Source organism: Lepisosteus platostomus, chromosome 8 (assembly GCF_059453375.1).
Source record: "Lepisosteus platostomus isolate fLepPlt1 chromosome 8, fLepPlt1.hap1, whole genome shotgun sequence".
NCBI classification, from domain to species: domain Eukaryota; kingdom Metazoa; phylum Chordata; class Actinopteri; order Semionotiformes; family Lepisosteidae; genus Lepisosteus; species Lepisosteus platostomus.
The window spans coordinates 19,536,479-19,556,399 of NC_142618.1; the positions used below are offsets into that span (position 1 = coordinate 19,536,479).

The 19,921-nt window shown below is 42.5% G+C and overlaps 3 protein-coding genes across 26 annotated transcripts in view; 2 read left to right on the top strand and 1 right to left on the bottom strand.

Moving 5' to 3' along the window:
• The window catches only part of apbb1ip (amyloid beta precursor protein binding family B member 1 interacting protein), a 44,774-nt gene extending 42,609 nt beyond the window's left edge, over positions 1 to 2,165 (top strand). For both annotated transcript variants that reach the window (XM_088642767.1, XM_088642768.1), the window contains exon 14: positions 873 to 2,165. In XM_088642767.1, the coding sequence (XP_088498893.1) occupies positions 873 to 1,349 (477 nt within the window). In that variant the 3' untranslated portion in view covers positions 1,350 to 2,165. The remainder of the gene's footprint in view (positions 1 to 872) is intronic.
• Positions 2,166 to 9,676: 7,511 nt separating this feature from the next.
• On the top strand, positions 9,677 to 17,458 carry pdss1 (prenyl (decaprenyl) diphosphate synthase, subunit 1). The gene is made up of 11 exons (XM_088642799.1): positions 9,677 to 9,894; positions 10,376 to 10,428; positions 10,778 to 10,910; positions 11,479 to 11,609; positions 13,458 to 13,599; positions 14,151 to 14,262; positions 14,490 to 14,599; positions 14,701 to 14,781; positions 15,014 to 15,127; positions 16,525 to 16,605; positions 16,744 to 17,458. Exons 1-11 carry the CDS (start codon positions 9,721 to 9,723, stop codon positions 16,882 to 16,884), a joined length of 1,272 nt encoding a protein of 423 aa, XP_088498925.1. The 5' UTR covers positions 9,677 to 9,720; the 3' UTR covers positions 16,885 to 17,458.
• A 1,016-nt stretch (positions 17,459 to 18,474) lies between these two features.
• Positions 18,475 to 19,921, bottom strand: part of abi1a (abl interactor 1a) — a 58,636-nt gene continuing 57,189 nt past the window's right edge. For all 23 annotated transcript variants that reach the window (XM_088642780.1, XM_088642779.1, XM_088642778.1 and 20 more), the window contains one exon: positions 18,475 to 19,416. In XM_088642780.1, coding sequence (XP_088498906.1) covers positions 19,241 to 19,416 — 176 coding nt within the window. In that variant the 3' untranslated portion in view covers positions 18,475 to 19,240. The remainder of the gene's footprint in view (positions 19,417 to 19,921) is intronic.

Sequence of the window (19,921 nt, forward strand, 5' to 3'; positions counted from 1 at the left end):
AATGGTTATGTCGCATTCATAACCTAATGTTACTTCAATACATCTTTCTTTGCAAAGAAGATACACATTAAGTAAGTAGTTTTGAAAGTTGAATCTAACAAGGAATAAGGAAGTGTCAGTTTTTTTGTTTTTTAAAAACACTGACAGACATTAAAAATGATATAATTGAGTGCAGGAGCTATAAGCATTTATCGTGTTGCTAGTCTCTCAGTTTAATTTTAACTGAATAGCAAAATTGTACATTTATATACGTGTATATTTCAGTCTCAGTTCAAAATTACATACAGTATGTAAGAACCCAGATAAGATACTGCAGATGCAGAAGTCCGATAGCCTGCTGCATGTAAAAAACCAATATGAGTTTTAGCTGAGAGTTGTGGGTTCTATATTTCAGTTGAATTTAAATTCAGAACCCTGGGGAAAGGAACTGCAGTCAGTGATTGCCAGACCTGCCCCCATCCCCCCCACCGTTTTTGTATCATCTGCAAACTTAGTTAGCTATACCAAAACTGAAGTCACCACTATAGATCCGGAAAACCAACAGGCCCAAAATGGATCCTTGTGGTACACCACTGCGTATATTTTATCAGTATAGTTATAGCTTGGGCCACTTAAAAAGACTCATTTCTGACTGTTTACTGACATTTTATGATGAACCTAATCAAAAGTCTCCTGAAAAACTCAAACAAGTGTGATAAAGCTGTTTCACATTTACATGTTTGGTTCAATTGACAAAAGACATGAGAATTAAGTTATGCGGTACTGTTATAAATATGACATCTTTTTCGATGTGAATTTAAGCTTAAGACGGCATGACTTTTAGCAGCAGAGGAAGGGAATCTGAAGGGAAGTTTTGCCTTTTTGTTTGACAGGACAATGCTAGGGACGGAGCGAACGATCCCTCCTCGCTGCCGCCGCCTCCAGAGGAATTCCTGCCCCCTCCTCCGCCGGACCCTGTGCCCCCACTGCCACCTCAGCCCTGCCTCATCGCGGCCCCCAGAATGGCGCCCCCCCATGGCCAGCCAATCTGCTTCCCCCCTCCACCGCCGGCCGAAGACCAGTCCCTGCCCCCTCCCCCCGACGATCTCCCAGAGCCGCCCCCCGACTTCCTGCCCCCTCCTCCCCCGTGCGGGGGAGCCAGTTCTGGGGCGGGCGGAGGGGCTCCCCCCCCACCCCCACCGCCACCTCCCCCTCCGCCCCCCGCCCCTACAGCGCCCAGTGCTGCCCCTGCCCCCCGAAAAGTAGCTCCCCAGCCCCCCAAGAGGACAACCCCTGTGTCGGCCGGGGGTGGGCAGGAAGACTTCATGTCAGAGCTGATGAAGGCCATGCAGAAGAAGAGCAACAAGTGAGGACCCCCGGACCTTGTGAGACCACAGGAAGAGGAGCCCCCTCTTCTGCACTCCCAGCTCACCATGCAGGACCTCCAGTCCTGCAGGAGCGTGGGCCGGGAGCTCACCTCTGCTGTGTCCTGAACTGTACAGAGGACGTGGAAATCAAGCATGCTTTCTTCTGCTTTCTGCAGTGGGATTTCTACGTTCATGTTCCTCGGACCGCAGTCACGTTTGAAAAAAGACAAGCGTGAAGCTACGTAGTATATCTGAGACAAAATTAAACTAGTTTGCTGGTCGAATTGAGGATCTTGGCTGTCACGTGATAATTCCAGGGGTAAATTTGTTGTTTTAGGAAAAATATGTTGCATATGTTTTATAGAACGGGTGATAAAGCAATTGAATCCTTCTAAAGGAAAACACGCCATTGTGCTGGTTATTGTAATATGAAAGAATTTATACTGCTGGGAGCTGAACAGTAAGTAACCGCATGATATCTGCTTAAAACACCAAAATGTGTTCAATTTGGTGGAAGCCAAAGATTTAAAGTTATTTATTTTCTCCTGTGTATGTTCACAAACATTTCCATAGTTAAGAGATTTCAGGAACTGTAAAATATATTCACTGAGACATGTTAATATTTTGTTAGCAGTTTAATGTAAAGTATGGATTACAAGAGTATTGATAGTACTCCTACGGTATAACTACTACAGTATGTGTGCCCATTCTGTCTGCACCGGCGCAGCAAAGGAGATCACATTCAAATATTTTCTGTAGACAATGTAAACAGAATTTTCTTTCTTTTGTTTAAAGTGAATAAATTCATCTCATCTTAAATTAGACTTATGCCTTTATTAAAGGAACACAAATCAAGCTTAACCACCGGTATATTATGGTATAACTTTCTATACATTTTATGCACTCGCCATGTCTACTGCAAAAAATACTTGTATCACAATTTAATACCGGCGGTACAAAATACGTTGCCTCAATCCGTAGAAGAAGTGAAACAGAAAATACAACCTCTATCCACTCTCTCCATTTCATAAATGTATTCAGCGTTTTAGATTTCAGTTAGTGATCTACTATGGTATGACTAGAACATGCAGCAGGAGAAGTACACAGCAAGCACTGGCGGAGACAGACTCGCAAGCTGCAGTATGACGTGTACTCTAATGGCAGTTTTAATAATGCTACAGAATGTCTAAGAACGCTGTGTCATTGAGTGAAGCATGACTTTGTGCACCAATAGAAAATAAGCTTTCCTTAGCTAAGAAAAAGAGAATACAAAGGGCAACTGCATATTCCCTTTCGTTTTACACAAAGGTTTAAGCAAACAAGTGATATTTCTTTACCACACACTTCTGTGCGTTGAACCAAATCCACATCGCTCTTCAGAGTGCATTCGATAGCACCGAAAACAAGGGATAAAAGTAACAGTGTGACAATTAACCAACTCAAAGCACAACTGGCGTACTGTACCTGAGCTACCGTGCAGCAGTTGTGGACTACCCATTAAAATCTTCACATTTGTTTTTGGTTTCCCACATGGTCCTCTTCTTATTTTTCTGCTAAATACACGACATTCTCTTTTCCGCGTCAACAAAAGAAAAAAGTGCAGATAAAGCACAGCACAGTGAGTCAAGCCAGGAGTCAGTTGAATCACAATATTTCAATCTTGAGTGAAAAGATGGATCTTTAACGGGTAGTTTTGGATACGAGTTTGACAGATATTTCTTCGGCAGAATCTCAGCCTAGAAATAAGCATGAAATCAAGGTATTATGGTAGTCTAATCTTGATTAAATACATTTCGGCATCATCCGAACACAAGGAGGAGAGACAGAAGGAGCCTGAAAAGAGCTCAGGGTGTAGTGTTTCTACCAGGTGTGAGCCCCGTTTTAGCCAGGCTTTGTCAGCTCAGGGCCGCCTGTGTGCGCCAGCGACTGCGAGCTCCACGACTCTGAACGGCGGAAACCGGCTCAACACTTCTAACATCACAACCATAGGAGAGACAAGTAATGTACCTGATTTTACACAATGACCACATAAAATGCTATAAACATCCACACAGAAACTCTTTCAAGAGGTGATTACTATGTAATCAATACTGCATTCCTCGTCGAATTGCCTTTGCAATTCGGGCATTTGACTGGTAAATTCTACCTTTATTTAAAGTGCAATATGATGCCACCTGGTGGCCAATAAGTAATATGCAACAAATCTATACGTAGAAGGCTTTGTTCAAACAGCATTAAAGATTATCTAGCACTGGGCTTTACCACCTTATAACATTAACAATAACAATTTGCATGTATGTAGTGCGCTCTGAGTGGAGTGTCCAGAAAAGCGCTATATAAGCGTATGGAATTCATGATGATGATTATTATTATTCACCAGCAGCTCCCAACACAACAGATGACACAGAGAAGTGATCAATTATTTCACCAGTAGAATTAAGAGGGGGCTGATGGGCAGACTGTACAAGTCCTGAGTGGAGTTTAGCCAGGAGACCAGGGTTAACGATTAGCCTACTGTAACCTCCATTCATCCATTTTCTAACCACTTCTTCAAATTCAGGGCCTCGGGAAAGCCAGAGCTTATCCCAGAGAGCAACGGATGTAAGGCCAGGCACACCCTGGACAGGACAGCAGCCCACTGCAGGGAAACACAGGCACAAACACTCACACCAGGGACAATTTTCTCAGAAGCCAATTAACCTACTACTATGTCAGAACATAGAAACTCCATGCAGAGAGCATCCCAGGTCTGGAATCGAACCCAGGACCTCTTCTCTGGGAGCCAGCAATGCTAACCACTGCTTCACCTTGCTGCCCTCCTCCTCCTTCAAAACTGGTCCAGGGATTCTGACTGACGCAGCAGTCAAGACCTCATTAATGTCCCCCCCCCCCCCCCAGTATCACTCCCTTTCGATTTTGTCAGTCGTTTTTCAGCACCATAATGATGTGCAGACAACATCTTAATTGTCAGAAATAATAAGAAAGGTTACATTTGGTAGATAGTAGTTCATTAGTGTGATCTCATCCAGCTGTTTAATGAAAGAAACCAGAGTTTCGGCTTCCATAATATGACTGGGTAGCTTGTCCCATTCGCCCACAGACCTTTGTGTGAAGAAGTGTCTCCCGTCCACAGATTTTAATGCTCTGTCATGTGCAGTAGAATTCTCTTGTGACCTTGTTTCATACCGTTCACAGGGTTGGTGTCTTTAGGGATTCAGAATGCTTGTGTCAGTTTCCCTTGTCCCCCCTCTGCTCACAAATGAAAGGGTTCATCTCTTTTCAGCCTGTCGGTGTAGCACATTCCTTCGAGCCCGGGAATGTCTGCTTGCTCGTCACTAGACAGATTCCAGCGCAAGAAAATCTTTAATTTACCTTCCATGCTTTTAGCCATATATGTGAATGTGTTTGTGGTTTATGTTTTTGCTAAGTTATAGTCTGCATTTATCTCCATCTGCCAAGTTCTTTTTTCCATTCTTGGAAAAACACCAAGAATGGTGTTAATGGTACATATGTAAACTGCTAATACTTTGATTCTTATCTTGGGTTTAATTTAAATTTTAATATCCAAAAAGGCAGAAAGCCAGAAACAGAGCTGTTGCTCATTATTACAAGAATGAGGGGAAAAAAAGGGTGGACAGGTGTGTTTTGGCTGTGAGCTGACTTGCAATGTTAATTACAAATGCAGATGAAGTATTAGGTCAGTGTTCTGTAAAATGTGGACGACACTGTCAGTGAAATGACTGCGGATTTCGATGGGACTGTCAGAGCTTGAAATTCCGTGTGTGTTCATGGCACATTTCGAGTTTAGCCTTGGTCAGGGCAGCAACGTCTGTTGCTGTGGCAACACATATGACCGGGCCACCTCCAGCAGGCCTCCCTCTGCTGGTCACAGGAGCCCAGTCAATATGTAGGCAGGAAAGCAACACGAACTCACTGAAAACCACAGGTATTCCACACAACTAATAATGAAGCTGAATCATGCAGATACTGCAGTAATGCTAGAGGCCTCAATAAGAGAAGAATAAGCTTCCTGCTGTCTTTTCAATTACTGAAAGAGAGAAAACATTTTTTTTTAAATGGCTGATAACACTAATTACAAATGAATACTGTCATGGGTTTGATTTACTTACAGGTATTAATTAATAAATTGATTTTTTTGTGAAGGCAGATGTGCAGATCCAGAAGGTGACTAGCTGACTTTCAATCAACTGCCACAGCACCAGTGAAGGACAGCCAGCCTTTAATCCTTCTCCATTCTTAAGTGAACCTCCTGTGGGTAACATGTGCTAGGAGGTAGACTGGTGGTTCGGGCTGAATATCATGAATGGCAAAAACAAGCCAATTTTTAAATGGGGTAGGGGTGTATCAACCATGAATGTAACGGCCTGCCACTTTCCCTTTTGTAACTTAACGGCACAGCAAGAAAATGTCAGCTGAAACCCGTGTGACTGTTACTTTAAAACTGAAGGAACGCCTAAGGACTTTACAGGCCTAGATAGATTACAAGGCTTACAGGGCTATATAAATCAGTCACTGTGCAACAGAGGCAGCGCCTGTTGCAAAACCAGCAGAGTATTGTACAGAAAGTCAGTCATTATATCCCTGAAAAGAAACAGCCCTCGTCAGAAACATCTTGTCTAGGTCATGGTTGTAGTATAATAATAATAATAATAATAATAATAATAATAATAATAATAGCTTACACTTATATAGCACTTTTCTGGACACTCCACTCAAAGCGCTTTACAGGTAATGGGGACTCCCCTCCACCACCACCAATGAGCAGCATCCACCTGGATGATGCGACGGCAGCCATAGTGCGCCAGAACGCTCCCCACACATCAGGTATCAGTGGGGAGGAGAGCAGAGTGATGAAGCCAATTCATAGATGGTGGTTATTAGGAGGCCATGATTTGTAAGGGCCAGGGGGAAATTTGGCCAGGACGCCGGGGTTACACCCCTACACCCATACGTAAGAATGGCTGAAGCCTGTGCTGACAGCGCACGACTCGAGACGGGACCCGAGACAGCCCAGACTGCTCCTCCCACTCAGAACGGGACGCCAGCCTCTCACAGGGCTCACAGAGAAAAAGGGACCATTTCGAACAGCCAATCGAACCCGTCATGGGGAGGAAACTGGAGCACCTGGGAAAACCCCTTGCGGACACGAGGGCAACATGCGCACTCCACACAGACAGCTATCTGAGGCTGCCATTGAGCCCAGGACCTGGGAGCCAGGAGGCAGCTAAGCTCACCAACATTGCTTAAAGTGAAAAATCTGATGCTGTAATATAAATAAGAAAGACATTTTTCAAGATCTTTCAACACAGTTGCCCTTTTTATATAAAGTATCCTTGCTTTTGGTTAAAAAAATATGACCTGCAAAAAAGTAAAAGCCAACAGTCAGCAGCATACCCCTGTGAGTTTATGCAAGTTATGATGTTTTCATAGAATATTGATTGAATGACACAAAAAAGCACTATAAAAACTCTCTTAAAACGTGATTGGATACTTTATTCTATTTCCACAGGCAAACCTGTGACAAAGACGTCCTTTAAAAATGGAGAAATAAAAAGTGATTTGAGGTATTTCGATCTTTTAGTAGTACAAGAAGGCCTAAATGGCTGGGACCGACACCCAGTACTGTGAAAGCTCTCACAAGTAGCGCTTCCTTTTGCGACCGCTAGAGGTCGCCACTGCTTTGTGTTGCACTCTTGATTCTGAAGGAGTCTGTTCAGTGGTCTTCGTGAATTGTCCGAGGAATCTTAATACTCGAATTAAGTCCCCTTACAGTATTCTCTGTTCGGGACTAAAACGTTTTGCTTTCTTTAGCCAGTGAGTGTGGCAGATTCCTTTCAACCTGGGAATTGGTGTGGCTGCTCTTCTTAGGACATGTTGTAGTTCAATTTAATTACTGTCTTGCTTTTCATAGCAATAATTGATCCCAATGAATTGTTTTACATATCAGAAGGGTGTCTACAGTGCTGTCAGTAAGGATTCACTCCTGGTATTTTTTCCCACAATTTATTACGCTGAAAAATCAAATACAAATACATCTATACAGGATTTGTTGTTGCTGATCTACAAAAATTACTTATTAATGTCAAAGTGGGATGAAAAGTCTTGAAATGTTGTACTGTTAAAGAAAACACTGATCTCTTGATCTGGTAAGTATTTACCCACTTTGAACAACACTTCTAAGTGAGCTCATGTGCATCTAATTTCCTTCTGCGACCACTCGAAAACATGAACTGGAGTCCACCTGCAGTCAGTTCAATTGGTTGGCATGACTTCAAAAGAAATTCATCTGGCTATATAAGGTCCCTCAGTTGTCAGTGCATGTCAGAGCACAAACCCTACCCTGAAGACCAAGGAGCTGTGGTAGGGTCTGTGAGAGGAGAGCTAGATCTGGAGACGGTATAATTACATATCTCTAGTGCTGAAAGTTCCCAGGAGCACAGCCAGGTCAATCATCAGGAAACCACACCGATGGAAGAGCCTGTCCTGAGGACAATCATCTCTGCAACACTGTAGCTTGTAGCTTCTATGGGAGAGCAGCTAGCTGGAAGTTTCTCCTGAGAAAAGACCACATTATAGCATGCCTGAACTTTGCCAGAAGGCACATTGCAGACCCTGAGATCATGTGGCATAAGATTCTGTGGTCTGAGGGACCAAAAGATGAACTCTTTGGCCTGAATGCAAAGCAAAATACCTGGCACAAACCGAACGCCGCTCATCACCCACGTAACACTGCCGTGAAGTATGGAAGTGGCAGCGTCATCTTAAAGAGATACTTTTCAGAAGCAGGGACTGGGGCACTTGGTCAGGCTAGGGGGAATCAGATACAGGCCATCCTTGATGAGAACCTAATAAAGTCAGTGCAAGATCTTAGACTGGGGCAGAGAAAAGGACAACCACCCCAAGCACACAGTTAAAGTGACACCGGAGGGGCTTCAGAACAAGAAGGTGAATGCCCTGGAGTGGCCCAGCCGAAGCCCAGACAAGAATCCTGTAATACTGGCCGTGTATGCCAAACTACCTGTGAAACTACATTACCCACAAGGCCCTGCGTGTATGACGTCAGATGGGCGAAGATGTCGGTTAAGTAAAGGCACACGAATATTCACGCCTATTCTCCGAGTCTCTTTATTGAACAACAAAATTACGAGAACAGTATAGCACAGAACATTAGAAATACCAGAGTATCTGGGGAAATAACTGAAGACTGGTGCTGACCAAAGCAAGAAATGGTTGAAAACTTCTAATTGTGACACGGGTATGACAATACTTTGTACAGGACATCATGTAATAAGAAAAATAAGAGAAAAGGCACTGCTTATTAATTTTTGGCCGTTATAACTGAATTACAGTATTCCTAACTCTAGAATTTATCCAAACCACAACCCACACACTCCCGAGATCTTGTTGCGCACAATAGAAAGTAGTATTTTATAGTAGTAAAGGAACAAGTAATTGGTTTATTCCATGCTGAAAAAAAAGAAGAGAACACAAAAACGTTTTGTGTTGTCTTCTTTTTTTCAGCATGGAATAAACCTATTACTTGTTCCGTTGCAGCCTACGCATGCTGACGCAGCTACCCACCTGAACTTGTATAGTAGTAGTATAGTGTAGTAGTATAGTAACAAAGTATACTTTATAGTTAACAAATGTTTAAAAAATACCTACAGATTTACGGCACCTATGTTAAAATGCGTTAACAGGTTCGTGCAAGTCCGTGAACTCGTTTTAACCCTGTAAGACGTTTTAGCTAATGTACTTCTGAGAGGGGCAAGCTGGAACAAATTAAAACAGGGAGTTTCACAGGGCAGAAAAAAACGCTACTCGAAATGTTAAAGAGGAGATAAATGTCCATCAGCATCCTGACTGCTATTACTAGCTGTGCTGTTTTTTTTTTAATCGCCCAGGTTTGCCTTCAGTGATTTCTCATCTTTCTGATCGCTTTGGCAAACAGCCAACACATGATTGACTTGAGAACCGATCTTCAAGCTTCACTTCCAAGTTTGCACTGCCAAATAAGTTTTAGAAAGGCAACGACAACATCACAATTAACTTTGACAGCTAGCCTGTCCGTACCCAAACCTTAAGTTGATTCGCTTCCCGTTTCACATTTCGCCTTCCCGTCCGCTTTCTCAGTTAAAAAACGAACCTGAGCACCTGAGATACGCCCCGCACGTATCTATCAGACACCAGCTTCCGTTTCACAACACTACCCGAGCTGTTTGTCCTGCAGCCATATATATATAACAAATAACCCTTTCCTGCCCAGCTACGCCCTTTTCGGCCTTTGCGCGCTTCCGTTTCCGGCTGAGCGGCTCTTTTCCGTAACCTGGCGGAGGAGGGGCCGTGAGAGAACATGGCGCTGCCGTGGAGGCGCTGCTGCAGGTGGACTGCGGGACTCGGCGGGGCACCGCTGCTGAGTGCGGTGTGTGGGAGGTTTGCTGCGGTCGCGGAAGGGAGCCTGAGAAGAAAGGGGACTTCATCTGGCCTGGGGTCTGCCGCCGCCTTCGCCGCCGGTGCGGGAAACAAGGTGAGGCGAGGCAAGGCAGTCTGTGGGCAGGCATGTCCACACCGGAGAAGGTCAATGAGTACTTCCAGCCCGCTCCGTGATATGGGGGAATAAATCGTGTCGCGGTCAGATCCGACTTGTATGCGTCTTACATTACTTTATAAAAATGAACGGAGACGAGTTGTTCAGGGTACTCGCAATGTATTGTGCACTACTATAGCCATTAGCCTGGCAGCTCTGTCACTTCCCCCCTCCTTAAGAGGTCAAATTCCCTCGTAGTACAGACTTACTCCCTTCAGATCGGGGTGTTTCACCACTGTGCTAGTAAATTGAAATAAGACCTTCATGAATTCCATAGAACTCATTAGTAAGTCCTGTATGCCTAAGAACGAGTGGAGATAAATTAACTATTGGAGGTGAAAAGGTAGCGTGATATAACTTTTAAAAGGAACTTCCGTTTCTTTACCCTGTCTAAGTTGTCCTCCTTTTTTTTTTTTTGCAGGTGCAATGTAGAAGCCAATCAGCTGTAATCAAGAAACCAAGTGTTTGGTGGAGGTATATGTCATGTCGTTACAGTGCGTTTAAATGTTTTGTTACTCAGTCGAGCACAAATTGAGTTTTTCTTGTAAAAACAAAAATCAGACGTGGCATTTGGCACATCTCATGGGTCCTGGGTTCGAATCCAGCTGTGGCTGCCTTGTGTGTGGAGTGTGCATGTTCTTTTTTTTTTTTTTGTCCGTGGAGGGTACACATGGGTCAAAGAGTGTGTGGTCCCTGCGAGGGCCTGTCTTTCTGTCCAGCCTGCTGCGTGAGTTCGACTCCACAGACCTCTGGAGATATTCGATGACCGAAGGCGGAGGTTTTTAAAAACGCTAGCTAAAACCGGGGTTTCTCCTGTTTCCAGATGTAACTTCAGATCCTTATGCACTACGGAAAATCCACGCTGCTGCAACAAGCTACATAGCGACGCAAACCTGAAGGATCCATTTCCACTGGTGCAGAAAGACTTGAAGAATTTGTATGACGATATCAAAAAGGTGAATCTGCGTGCTTTAGTTGGTAAACATGTGATGTTTGGCTGGTATCTCTTGCGTTTTGTTTTCTGATATCCCCCATGTACACTTTTGCTTGTGGTACTGCAAGCTAGCTCTGGGCAGTTCATCATGTTTTAAATGGCAAAACAAGTAGACGTTGTGTCACTTTTTACCAGTTTGTTTTTCTTAGAAGCCAGACATGCTACAGATTACTCACGTGTCCCAGTATTCACCAGCCCTCCAGTTTGGTATAACCCTATGGCCCTTTGTTGCTCTGTTGTTCAGTTTTGCATTTAAATATTTGGTTAGGTCTCGGGCCCGGAACTTGGGCTGTCTTGGGGTCTGTACATCTGTTGGTGAGAAAAAAAAACATATTTCCGAGGTTGACCCAGGCTGCGTTGATTGACACTGTTAAGGGGGTGTGCTGTTTGTAACACTGCGCAGGATGGAACTGTCCGTACTGCCTGCGAAGGCTCAGACGCCGGGAACAGGGAGCCCAGTGGGTGTGCAGACCGGGGCTGGCACGCTGAATTCCGTCCCGCTCAACCGATTTTTCCTTCTCGTGTGGTAGGAGCTGCTCGTTTCCAAACTGGAGCTGAAGTCCCTGTGCGATTATTACTTCGATGGGAAGGGGAAGGCCTTTCGCCCAATGGTTGTGGCGCTGATGGCCCGAGCGTGCAACGTCCACAGTGGCCGGGACCGGTGAGGGCCGGAGTCGGGGCTCCGAGGCCGCGAGAACAGGGGGTCTCTCTTCAGAAGTGGGTCAGGCTGTTCTCGGACAGACGAGAGGCTGTATCTGTGAGATTATGGCAAGGGGAGAAGTGCGGGCGATGTTTTGACCTCCGTTTTCATACTTATTAATAATGCTGCTTTTATCCAAAGCAGTTGACGTTTTTATCCACTCGTGCGGCTGGGCATTTTCTTAGCGCCTTGCTCAATCAGTGCCCCGACCAGGGGGTTAGCGCCCTCAGCCATCCAGAGCCATAACCACGCCCCCAAACCGCTGGCGGAGTGGCTTGTGGTTCGTGGTCAGTTCCGTGGGACGGCTGGAGCTGAAATAAGTTAAGAGGTTAAAAAAACCTCTTTGTCCTTTAACAAAGACAGGAGAAAACTGAAAAAAGAAAAGTGAAGTTGGTTCGGCTGCCTTTTCCGAACTTGCAAATACAAATAAATCATTTGTTTTTTATGCGGAAGTTGTGGACTAAATTGAATGGGAAGATTTGCCATTGGTGGAAACCGTTAAAGACTTAAAAAGTACTGGGACACTAGAGTCAAAACGATTGTTTCTACCTTACAATCTCAAAGGGATAAGAAATTAAAAACTGACTTTTACACTCTGGCATTTAATTAAAGTGATTATTTCCCAATATGTACTGTGAACTGGGTTCACAGGGTTTAACTCAAAGTATCTTTAAGTCTCTGGTGTTGCTCTTATAATATGATCGCGCATGCATGGCGTTTCCTATAAATAACATCTATCGTGCCTTGCAAAAGTATTCAGACCCTAAATGGGCGAGGAGGAAGCTGGTTAGGTGTGCACCTGCGAGGCCGAAATTGACTTTGAAACAGAGGGTAGCAGATGAGGTGGGAGAAAATGTCTGTAAGTCAAGAATATCCCAGTCACTGCAGAAAGCTGGCCTGAATGACCGAGTGTAAAACCCATCTCAAATCCCATAGGAGGTTTGCAACAAAGCACCTTTAGGATTCAAAACCTTTTGCCATATGTTTGTAGTGGTCAGACAAGACAAAACTGGAACTTTTTAGTCTAAATGCAAAACGGAACATTTGGCACAAACCCAACATAGAGCATCACTCAGTCAGCACCACCCCCACTGTCAAGATGGCGGTGGCATTATGCTGTAGTTCCTTTTCTCTCCAATGAGGACTGAGAACAGGATGGAGTAAAATACTGGCAAATCTTAGAGGGAAAACCTGTTTCAGACCTAAAACTAAAACAAAAACTCACCTTTCAGCTGGATGATGATCCAACCCACAAGGCCAGAGCTGCATTGGATTGGCTTGAGAATAAGGAAGTGACTATTCTTGAGTGGCCCAATCAAAGTCCTGAATTGAACCCTGTAGGGAAGTTGTGGAAAGACTTGATTTTAGAGATCTAAGAGAGTTTAGAGGGTTTTTAGAGACTTGCTGAAAAAGACGTGTGGCTGTAACTGCTGCCAAAGGTTCTTCCACCAAATATTGAGGTCACAGGTTCAAAGATACAATCGGAACATTTAGTTTTTTTATTTAGTTTTTGCTGACCTTCAACTGATCTTACTCTTGGAAGTCTTCGGCTTGAGTATTTTGAGGTTTTGAAGACAGTTTAAACCAACGTGCGTGCAGCGTTTAGGAATTTTGCAGAATCGTACATGAAAGTCAGAGCCTTATTGCTTTGGCAAGGCACTATAGACCGTTCTCAATATGTTAATCCGCCGATCACAAACGCAGATGGCTTGGCAGTAAAGCAAAAATCACTTCTGACTGTGCTGTGCCAATACTTGGAGGGCACTGTGACCGCTGACAGAATGAATGGAATGTCTCCATCTTCCAAAGGGATCTGCTTCCATGCCAGCGCTCTATAGCCATGATCTCGGAAATGATCCACACGGCAAGCCTCGTCCACGATGACGTCATCGACGGCTCCGACACGCGGCGAGGCAAGACCACGATCAACGAAATCTGGGGAGAAAGAAAGGTGAGCCCATTCGGGTTTGCTCCCCTGTTGTCCCTAATCCTGATCAGTGCTGTATGCCCTGCAGTTCGTAAGGCCCAGATTGTGAAGATGACGTGAGTAGTTCTGAGTGTGCATAAATTTCTGGTTCTCTTCTTCCTTCTGGCAGAAGATTATAGGAGTATAAAAGCCCGGACCTCTAGGGTCAAAGAAAGCTTCTACCCCCCAGTCATAAGGCTGCTAAACTCCACATCTGAAATCCTCCCCAAACCTGTTCTGGTCTCTGAGAATTGTGATGTCATATATTTTGTGTCATTTGTCACGTGAGGAAAATGCGCAAGTAAGCATGTCAGTGTACTAGGGTACATACGACAATAAACTTAAACCTGGTTATAGAGTTACACTGCGTGCACACCAAGAGCTTGCGGACTGGTGAAGGGCGTCTTCAGATTTAGCTGTAGAAATATTTGAAGTGCTGTGGGGATTTGGAGAAATTTTGCTTTTGGATGTCATACAAACCCTCTTATTTTATCCAATGTCACATTCATTAACCGTATTTGATATCTTTACCCCAGGCAATCCTGGCAGGTGACTTCATCCTCTCTAAAGCCTCCATGGCTCTCGCTCGAATTGGCAACAACACTGTGGTGGCAGTCTTGTCTCAAGTCATTGACGACTTAGTGCGAGGTAAGAACTGGGCGTCGTCCACCTTCAAGGCTGTCCACCCGATTTATGAAGCTACCTGTGGACAGGAGGGACTCACCTGTGTTTGAAACACACACATGTATTCACCTGCATTATTTAATCTTCAGGCTGCAAAATTCTTTAACATGTTAGTTCAAATTTGTTCCAGCCACATGCCTCCAAAGGAGGGAGCCCATCCTGTCCGACTCACTGTACCTTTCTGTTTCCAGGTGAATTCATGCAGCTCGGCTCAAAAGAAAACGAGAACGAGAGATTTAAGCACTACCTCGAGAAAACCTTTAAGAAGACCGCAAGTCTTATAGCGAACAGTTGTAAAGCAGTATGTACGTTCTGTCTTGGCATAAGCAATGGATACACTGTAAATCTTGGAAAACAAACTGAAAAAGCTTAAGTTATACTGGATGTTCTTATTGTTTCAAGGTATCGATCCTTGGAAGTCCAGACCCAGAGGTACATGAAATTGCATTCCAGTATGGGAAGAATATTGGAATCGCATTTCAGGTAATTGTTATGTACAGTAGGCATTTTTGAAGAATACACTTGGCATTGTATCAAGGCTTAGAAACTGGTTATAGAAAATAAATTAGGAAAGGTTCTGAAAACTGTAGTAAGTTTAGCAGGATAGGAATTAGAACCGAGTCCCCGGGGGGGAGGGGGAACTTCCTCTAAGCTTTTAAAATAAAAGGCTTATGCACCACTGTCCAAACGCGTTGTACAATTTTTTGTTTTGCAGCTGATAGATGATGTGTTGGATTTCACGTCTTGTGCGAATCAGTTAGGGAAGCCCTCGGCAGCTGATCTGAGGCTGGGCCTGGCTACAGGTCCGGTCTTGTTTGCCTGCCAACAGGTATGTTGCTCCTGAATCTTACTTTACCTGTTGAAAATGTTGTCCAAGTAAGGATCCTTTTTAAAAAGCAATATATAGACCAGTCCAGTCATGTAGAAGTGTGGTTTTGGTTATGAACATTGCAGTATTTGATCAATCTTTTTCTTTGTTCTTTTCAGTCCATTAAGTTGTGAACAAATGTCTTAACTCACCTATTACTGATAATCCAGTCTCCAGATGAGACCCAACTCAAATGCCCACTGCAGAATTTTTTTTTTTCTACAAAAAAAAAAGTGTGGAGAACATTTCTTTCCAAGATGATGTTTGTGTTTTTCGTGTATGTTGTCACTTCCTTTCAATAGGGTAAATGAAGAGAGCATTAAAACGGAGTGCTTTGATTCCGGAGACGAAAACAAGAAACTGAATGTTGCGTGTACAAAGAGTAGATCACTAAACTGTTAGTTCACGCTAACAGAAACCATCCGGGCTTCCATTCCCCTTAAGAGGAAACGGCTATGCTTTTAAATAAAGAAATATCAGAGCTCTTAGTCAATTTCAGATCTTATACTTGTGATGTCTTCTATAAGATAGTTTGGAAACGAGTCAAAACTCAAACAGCTGCAAGATTTTATATTTTCAACGTGGTATGTGTACACTGAGAAGTTTAAAATGTCTTTAGACCAAAATTCAATTCCATGCTAGACCCTTCCTATTTTGAATATTATACTGCACAACAACCATAATAGTAATACTGGACAAACTATTAGTAATATTTGCTTTGTAGGCATATGTTAATGTTTTTCTTTTAACACTGAAACTGACTCTTCCCAACTGAGATTGGTTGTTCTAATGCAAAAAAGCTAACTGTGTGAACAGCAGCAGACATAAAATCTGCCATTTGGGGCTTGTGAAAACAGCTTAATCTGTGAGGCGCATCCTCAGAGTGTGAATTTGGTTTGCGAGTTAATGTGTTCCATATGTTCTGAACTAATGAATTTGTCACACATACACTTGGTTTATATACACAAAGAATTAATAAAAATACTATGCAATGGCAGCAGATACAAAAGAATCACAATGTAAAATTTTACATTAATCTAAAGAACAAAATCACAGGTTGGGCTTGTTTCACTGGGGCAAAACTGACTCATTTTTGGTTGTTAAATTTTCATGTAGTTAACACAAATGGGTAACAGGATTTTCTGTTTTCAATGCATTTGTTATAAGAGTGGCTATATAAACTATAGCTAGTATTAAAGGTTAGAGGGCTTTTCCATGCCTTACGGGTAATTACCCCACTGTCAACCTGCAAGGTGTCTGTCCAGCTACTAATTAATGCCTATTTAAAATTGTCATACTTAAATATATAAACAACCGATTCATGAAGATGACAAATTCCTATAAATATTATTTTTCAGTTTCCTGAACTGCATGCAATGATAATGCGGAGATTCGGTTCTGCAGGAGATGTGGAGCGTGCCTGGCAATACGTACTGCAGGTATGGGAAAAAAAAACAGGCTTTTGTTACTTCTCAATTGAAATACTAGGGATAGTGCCTGAAGTCTTTTAAATATCTGTGAAAGTTTCAAAGCGCATTTGTAAAAAGTACCTTTTCCCCCCCCTCCTTTTGTTTTAGAGTGATGGTGTCCAGCAAACCAGCTACCTCGCCCAACGTTACTGCCAAGAGGCCATCCAACAGATTCGCAAGCTGTGTCCCTCCCCAGAGAGGGAGGCACTTGTCCACCTGCCGGAAATCATTCTAACGCGTGACAAGTGAGCCTTGAACCTTCCTCCGCCTGAGGCAGCTACTCCTCTTCCCTGGGCCTGCAAGGACAGGAGCACTCTGTGTAGCGTCACAGGGTGAATTGTTAAGGTTCACAGAGAAGAAGAAGTCAATTCTCCAACATCACAGTACCTGTTACTGTCACAAACAGTTCTGTCTTATCCAAAGACTTTCCTTAAAACAGTTATCCTAGGAGAAAACAGACTTTTAATCAAGGAAATTCCCGATGACCACAGAGGGAAAAGTACGGGGGTGTGGATATGTTTACAATGCACTTAAAAATCCGTCCACACTGCAAGGCCAATAGTGTGAAATCGCATACAGTCTAGTGACAAGGTTATTATTCTCATTTTGTAACTTCACGGTAACAACCAAGGCCTTAATCTACTTTTACAGTGTAACCAACTACTTTTGGGGTCCATTCTGGTTTCCTCTGTAAGCCAAGCCGATTCTAGTGCTGTGAAAGAAAATATGGAAAGGCAAGTAAGAGGAATTTGGAATAAAAAAAAAAACCTCACCTGACCCCACCTCTTGTACTTGGTTTTACATAAAGGCAATATTTTTTAAATCAAGATTCTGCCTCTTTTTTTTTTTAAATACCACAGTTACAATGTCTGTAGGAGAATGATTTATTATAAAAGACTGTACATAAATTTCAATTAACATGTTATATACAAATTAAAGGTAAAGAGTCATGTCAGATTGTTTTCCTGACAGTGAAGTCACAGAACACTTTAAACGCTTAACAAAGCAGACATAGTATCAAGGTGTTGTTAGCTGCAGTATCCTGAAATGTTATATATTAGTGGTCATTCTTTAAGACATGAACAGTTAGGTTCCACGGATACAGCTGTTCTCTTTATGGGTAATTGTAAAAAAAGTGGTGCATGTTATAAAAAGGAATGTTAAGGCCCAAACTGAATACGATTCTTATCTATGTATAAAAACTGCAGTACAAAATGACTAATTTCCTACTGTAATGTTTTCTAATGGTCAGAAAGCATTTATCATTCTTTAAAACCTAAGTATTTCTTTCAGACACAGACAAATGTAAAACATCAATGTTTACAGTGAACCATCATGATGGACCAGTGTTTCAAACACTTTTACCCAATACTCATAGAAGTGGGTTCATTTACGCTGTTTTAATAGTCAATCTTATACTGGTATTTTTCAAATTAAAGCTAAAGGAAATTAGAATGGTCCATTTCTGAAATGTGAAATGACTTCCAGTAGTACTTTTAAGCAAGCAAATAAAAAAGGCTAAGCTGAAAAGTAAGGCTTGAAGAACAGACCCTTACAATGTATCAGAATAAGAACAGCTGAAACTATGCCCCCAACACAAAAAGCACTGTTGGAAAAGACTCCAGTATACTGCGATATAAGCAGTAAATAAGACCTACATGTGAATTTCAGAAAAGCACATTTTGAAGGGGAATGAAGACTTGCCAAATCTAAAATTTATGTTCAGGCATTTCAATGTTTACTATTTCAAATCAATTTTAAAGGGCAAGATAACATTCCAGACTTTTGTTCTTAAGATAAAAAAAAATAAGAGCCTTGTTTCACATACGTAACCAGATGTAAAATTCATAATGTAAATTTAATATCAAATGTTTAAATACAAATCAGAGCATTTAAGATTATAAGACCATCAACAAATCCACAAATGGTTTAGACATTTCATTTAAAATAAAATGAGTGCTCACTGTAAATATTACAACATAATGGAAGCATAATGGATTAAAAAGTATAGATTACAATACATTTTTTTAAAATTGTATGCATGCTTTAAGCAAGTTAAGTACGTTTCAGGAATGACCATTAGCCTAAAAGAGGTAATCTGACGAGCAATTCAATTTGCATTATACAACATCCAAAATGCATGACTCTAGTCTTGTGTCAGTTAACCTGGGAAAAAAAAAAATAATGGCACTATTTAAAACCTGATTTAGAAACCATAAATCCCTACTTGTTCACTTGTGGTGTAAACTGGTCAAGACACTGTGAAAGACACTTAAAGGAACACACTACGGACAACCTACTGGCAGCTGCTCATATTATATACAATGGTGTAATACGAGAACCGTCTTTAGACCAAAAGAACATTACTGGACATAAGCATGTTACCAATATTCAACCATTCCGTTTTATTTCATCTTAGTATACCTTTAAAGTCCCCGCCCACCCACAACAACAACAAAAAAAAAATCAACAGTAAATATTTGATTTGCAATCCGAAAAAGGAACATTCTGTCATATCGTAATGCACTTCTCTAAGCTCTGTAGGTTGATACACGTTTGTGTCTAGATATGACTGAATAAATAGGGCGCCCTCTAGTGGCTGATTTTAGTCAGCATAGTGCATGATGGATTCCACATAATTCCCAGGGAAAAGGCCTGTCACTCCATTGCAGACGCCTTCAAACCAGCCATCGTCGTTCTTCTTGATGATGTAGATAATCGCACCCTCCATGAAGGACAACTCATCGTCTTTGTCCTTTGCGTAGTCGTAGATTGCCACAACTGTCGGGAGAAAAATAACCGGAAAAGGGTTCGAGACGAGAGGAATCCGTAGAACCTCCTTCACGGAGGCTGAATTCGAAATGGACACTTTTCTAAAGCGGATATTTTCAAGATTTTTCCATCACAGCCTGAATGCTCAAACTTGCACGGTTAAGGGTGAAATGGGAAATTCTTTGAAAATACAGGCCATTTCTATGTAAAACGTCACTGGAAGAGGGTGATTATATTTACAATTATATTGGATTTTTGGTGATTATATTATATGATTTTGCAGATCAAGAGAAAATCACTTGAGTTACAAGCTTTCTTCTGTTGAGATCAAACCTCTGCAGAGTGCAAAGGAATTGTACCCCTCTTACAATTCCTATGTTTATATCAGCAGCTATATCATCCTGCAGCCCACTGAAGCTCAGCAGGTGTGAGCCTGGTCAGCACCTGGATGGGAGACTCCTGGGAAAAACTAAGGTTGCTGCTGGAAGAGGTGTTAGTGGGGCCAGTAGGGGCG

Bases quoted from the DNA above. Each gene is read 5' to 3' on its own strand.
- pdss1 (XM_088642799.1), top strand. From the start codon at position 9,721: ATGGCGCTGCCGTGGAGGCGCTGCTGCAGGTGGACTGCGGGACTCGGC. The intron at 14,263-14,489 runs GTAAGAACTGGG...TTCTGTTTCCAG, and splicing joins CATTGACGACTTAGTGCGAG to GTGAATTCATGCAGCTCGGC. The intron at 16,606-16,743 runs GTATGGGAAAAA...CTTTTGTTTTAG, and splicing joins CCTGGCAATACGTACTGCAG to AGTGATGGTGTCCAGCAAAC.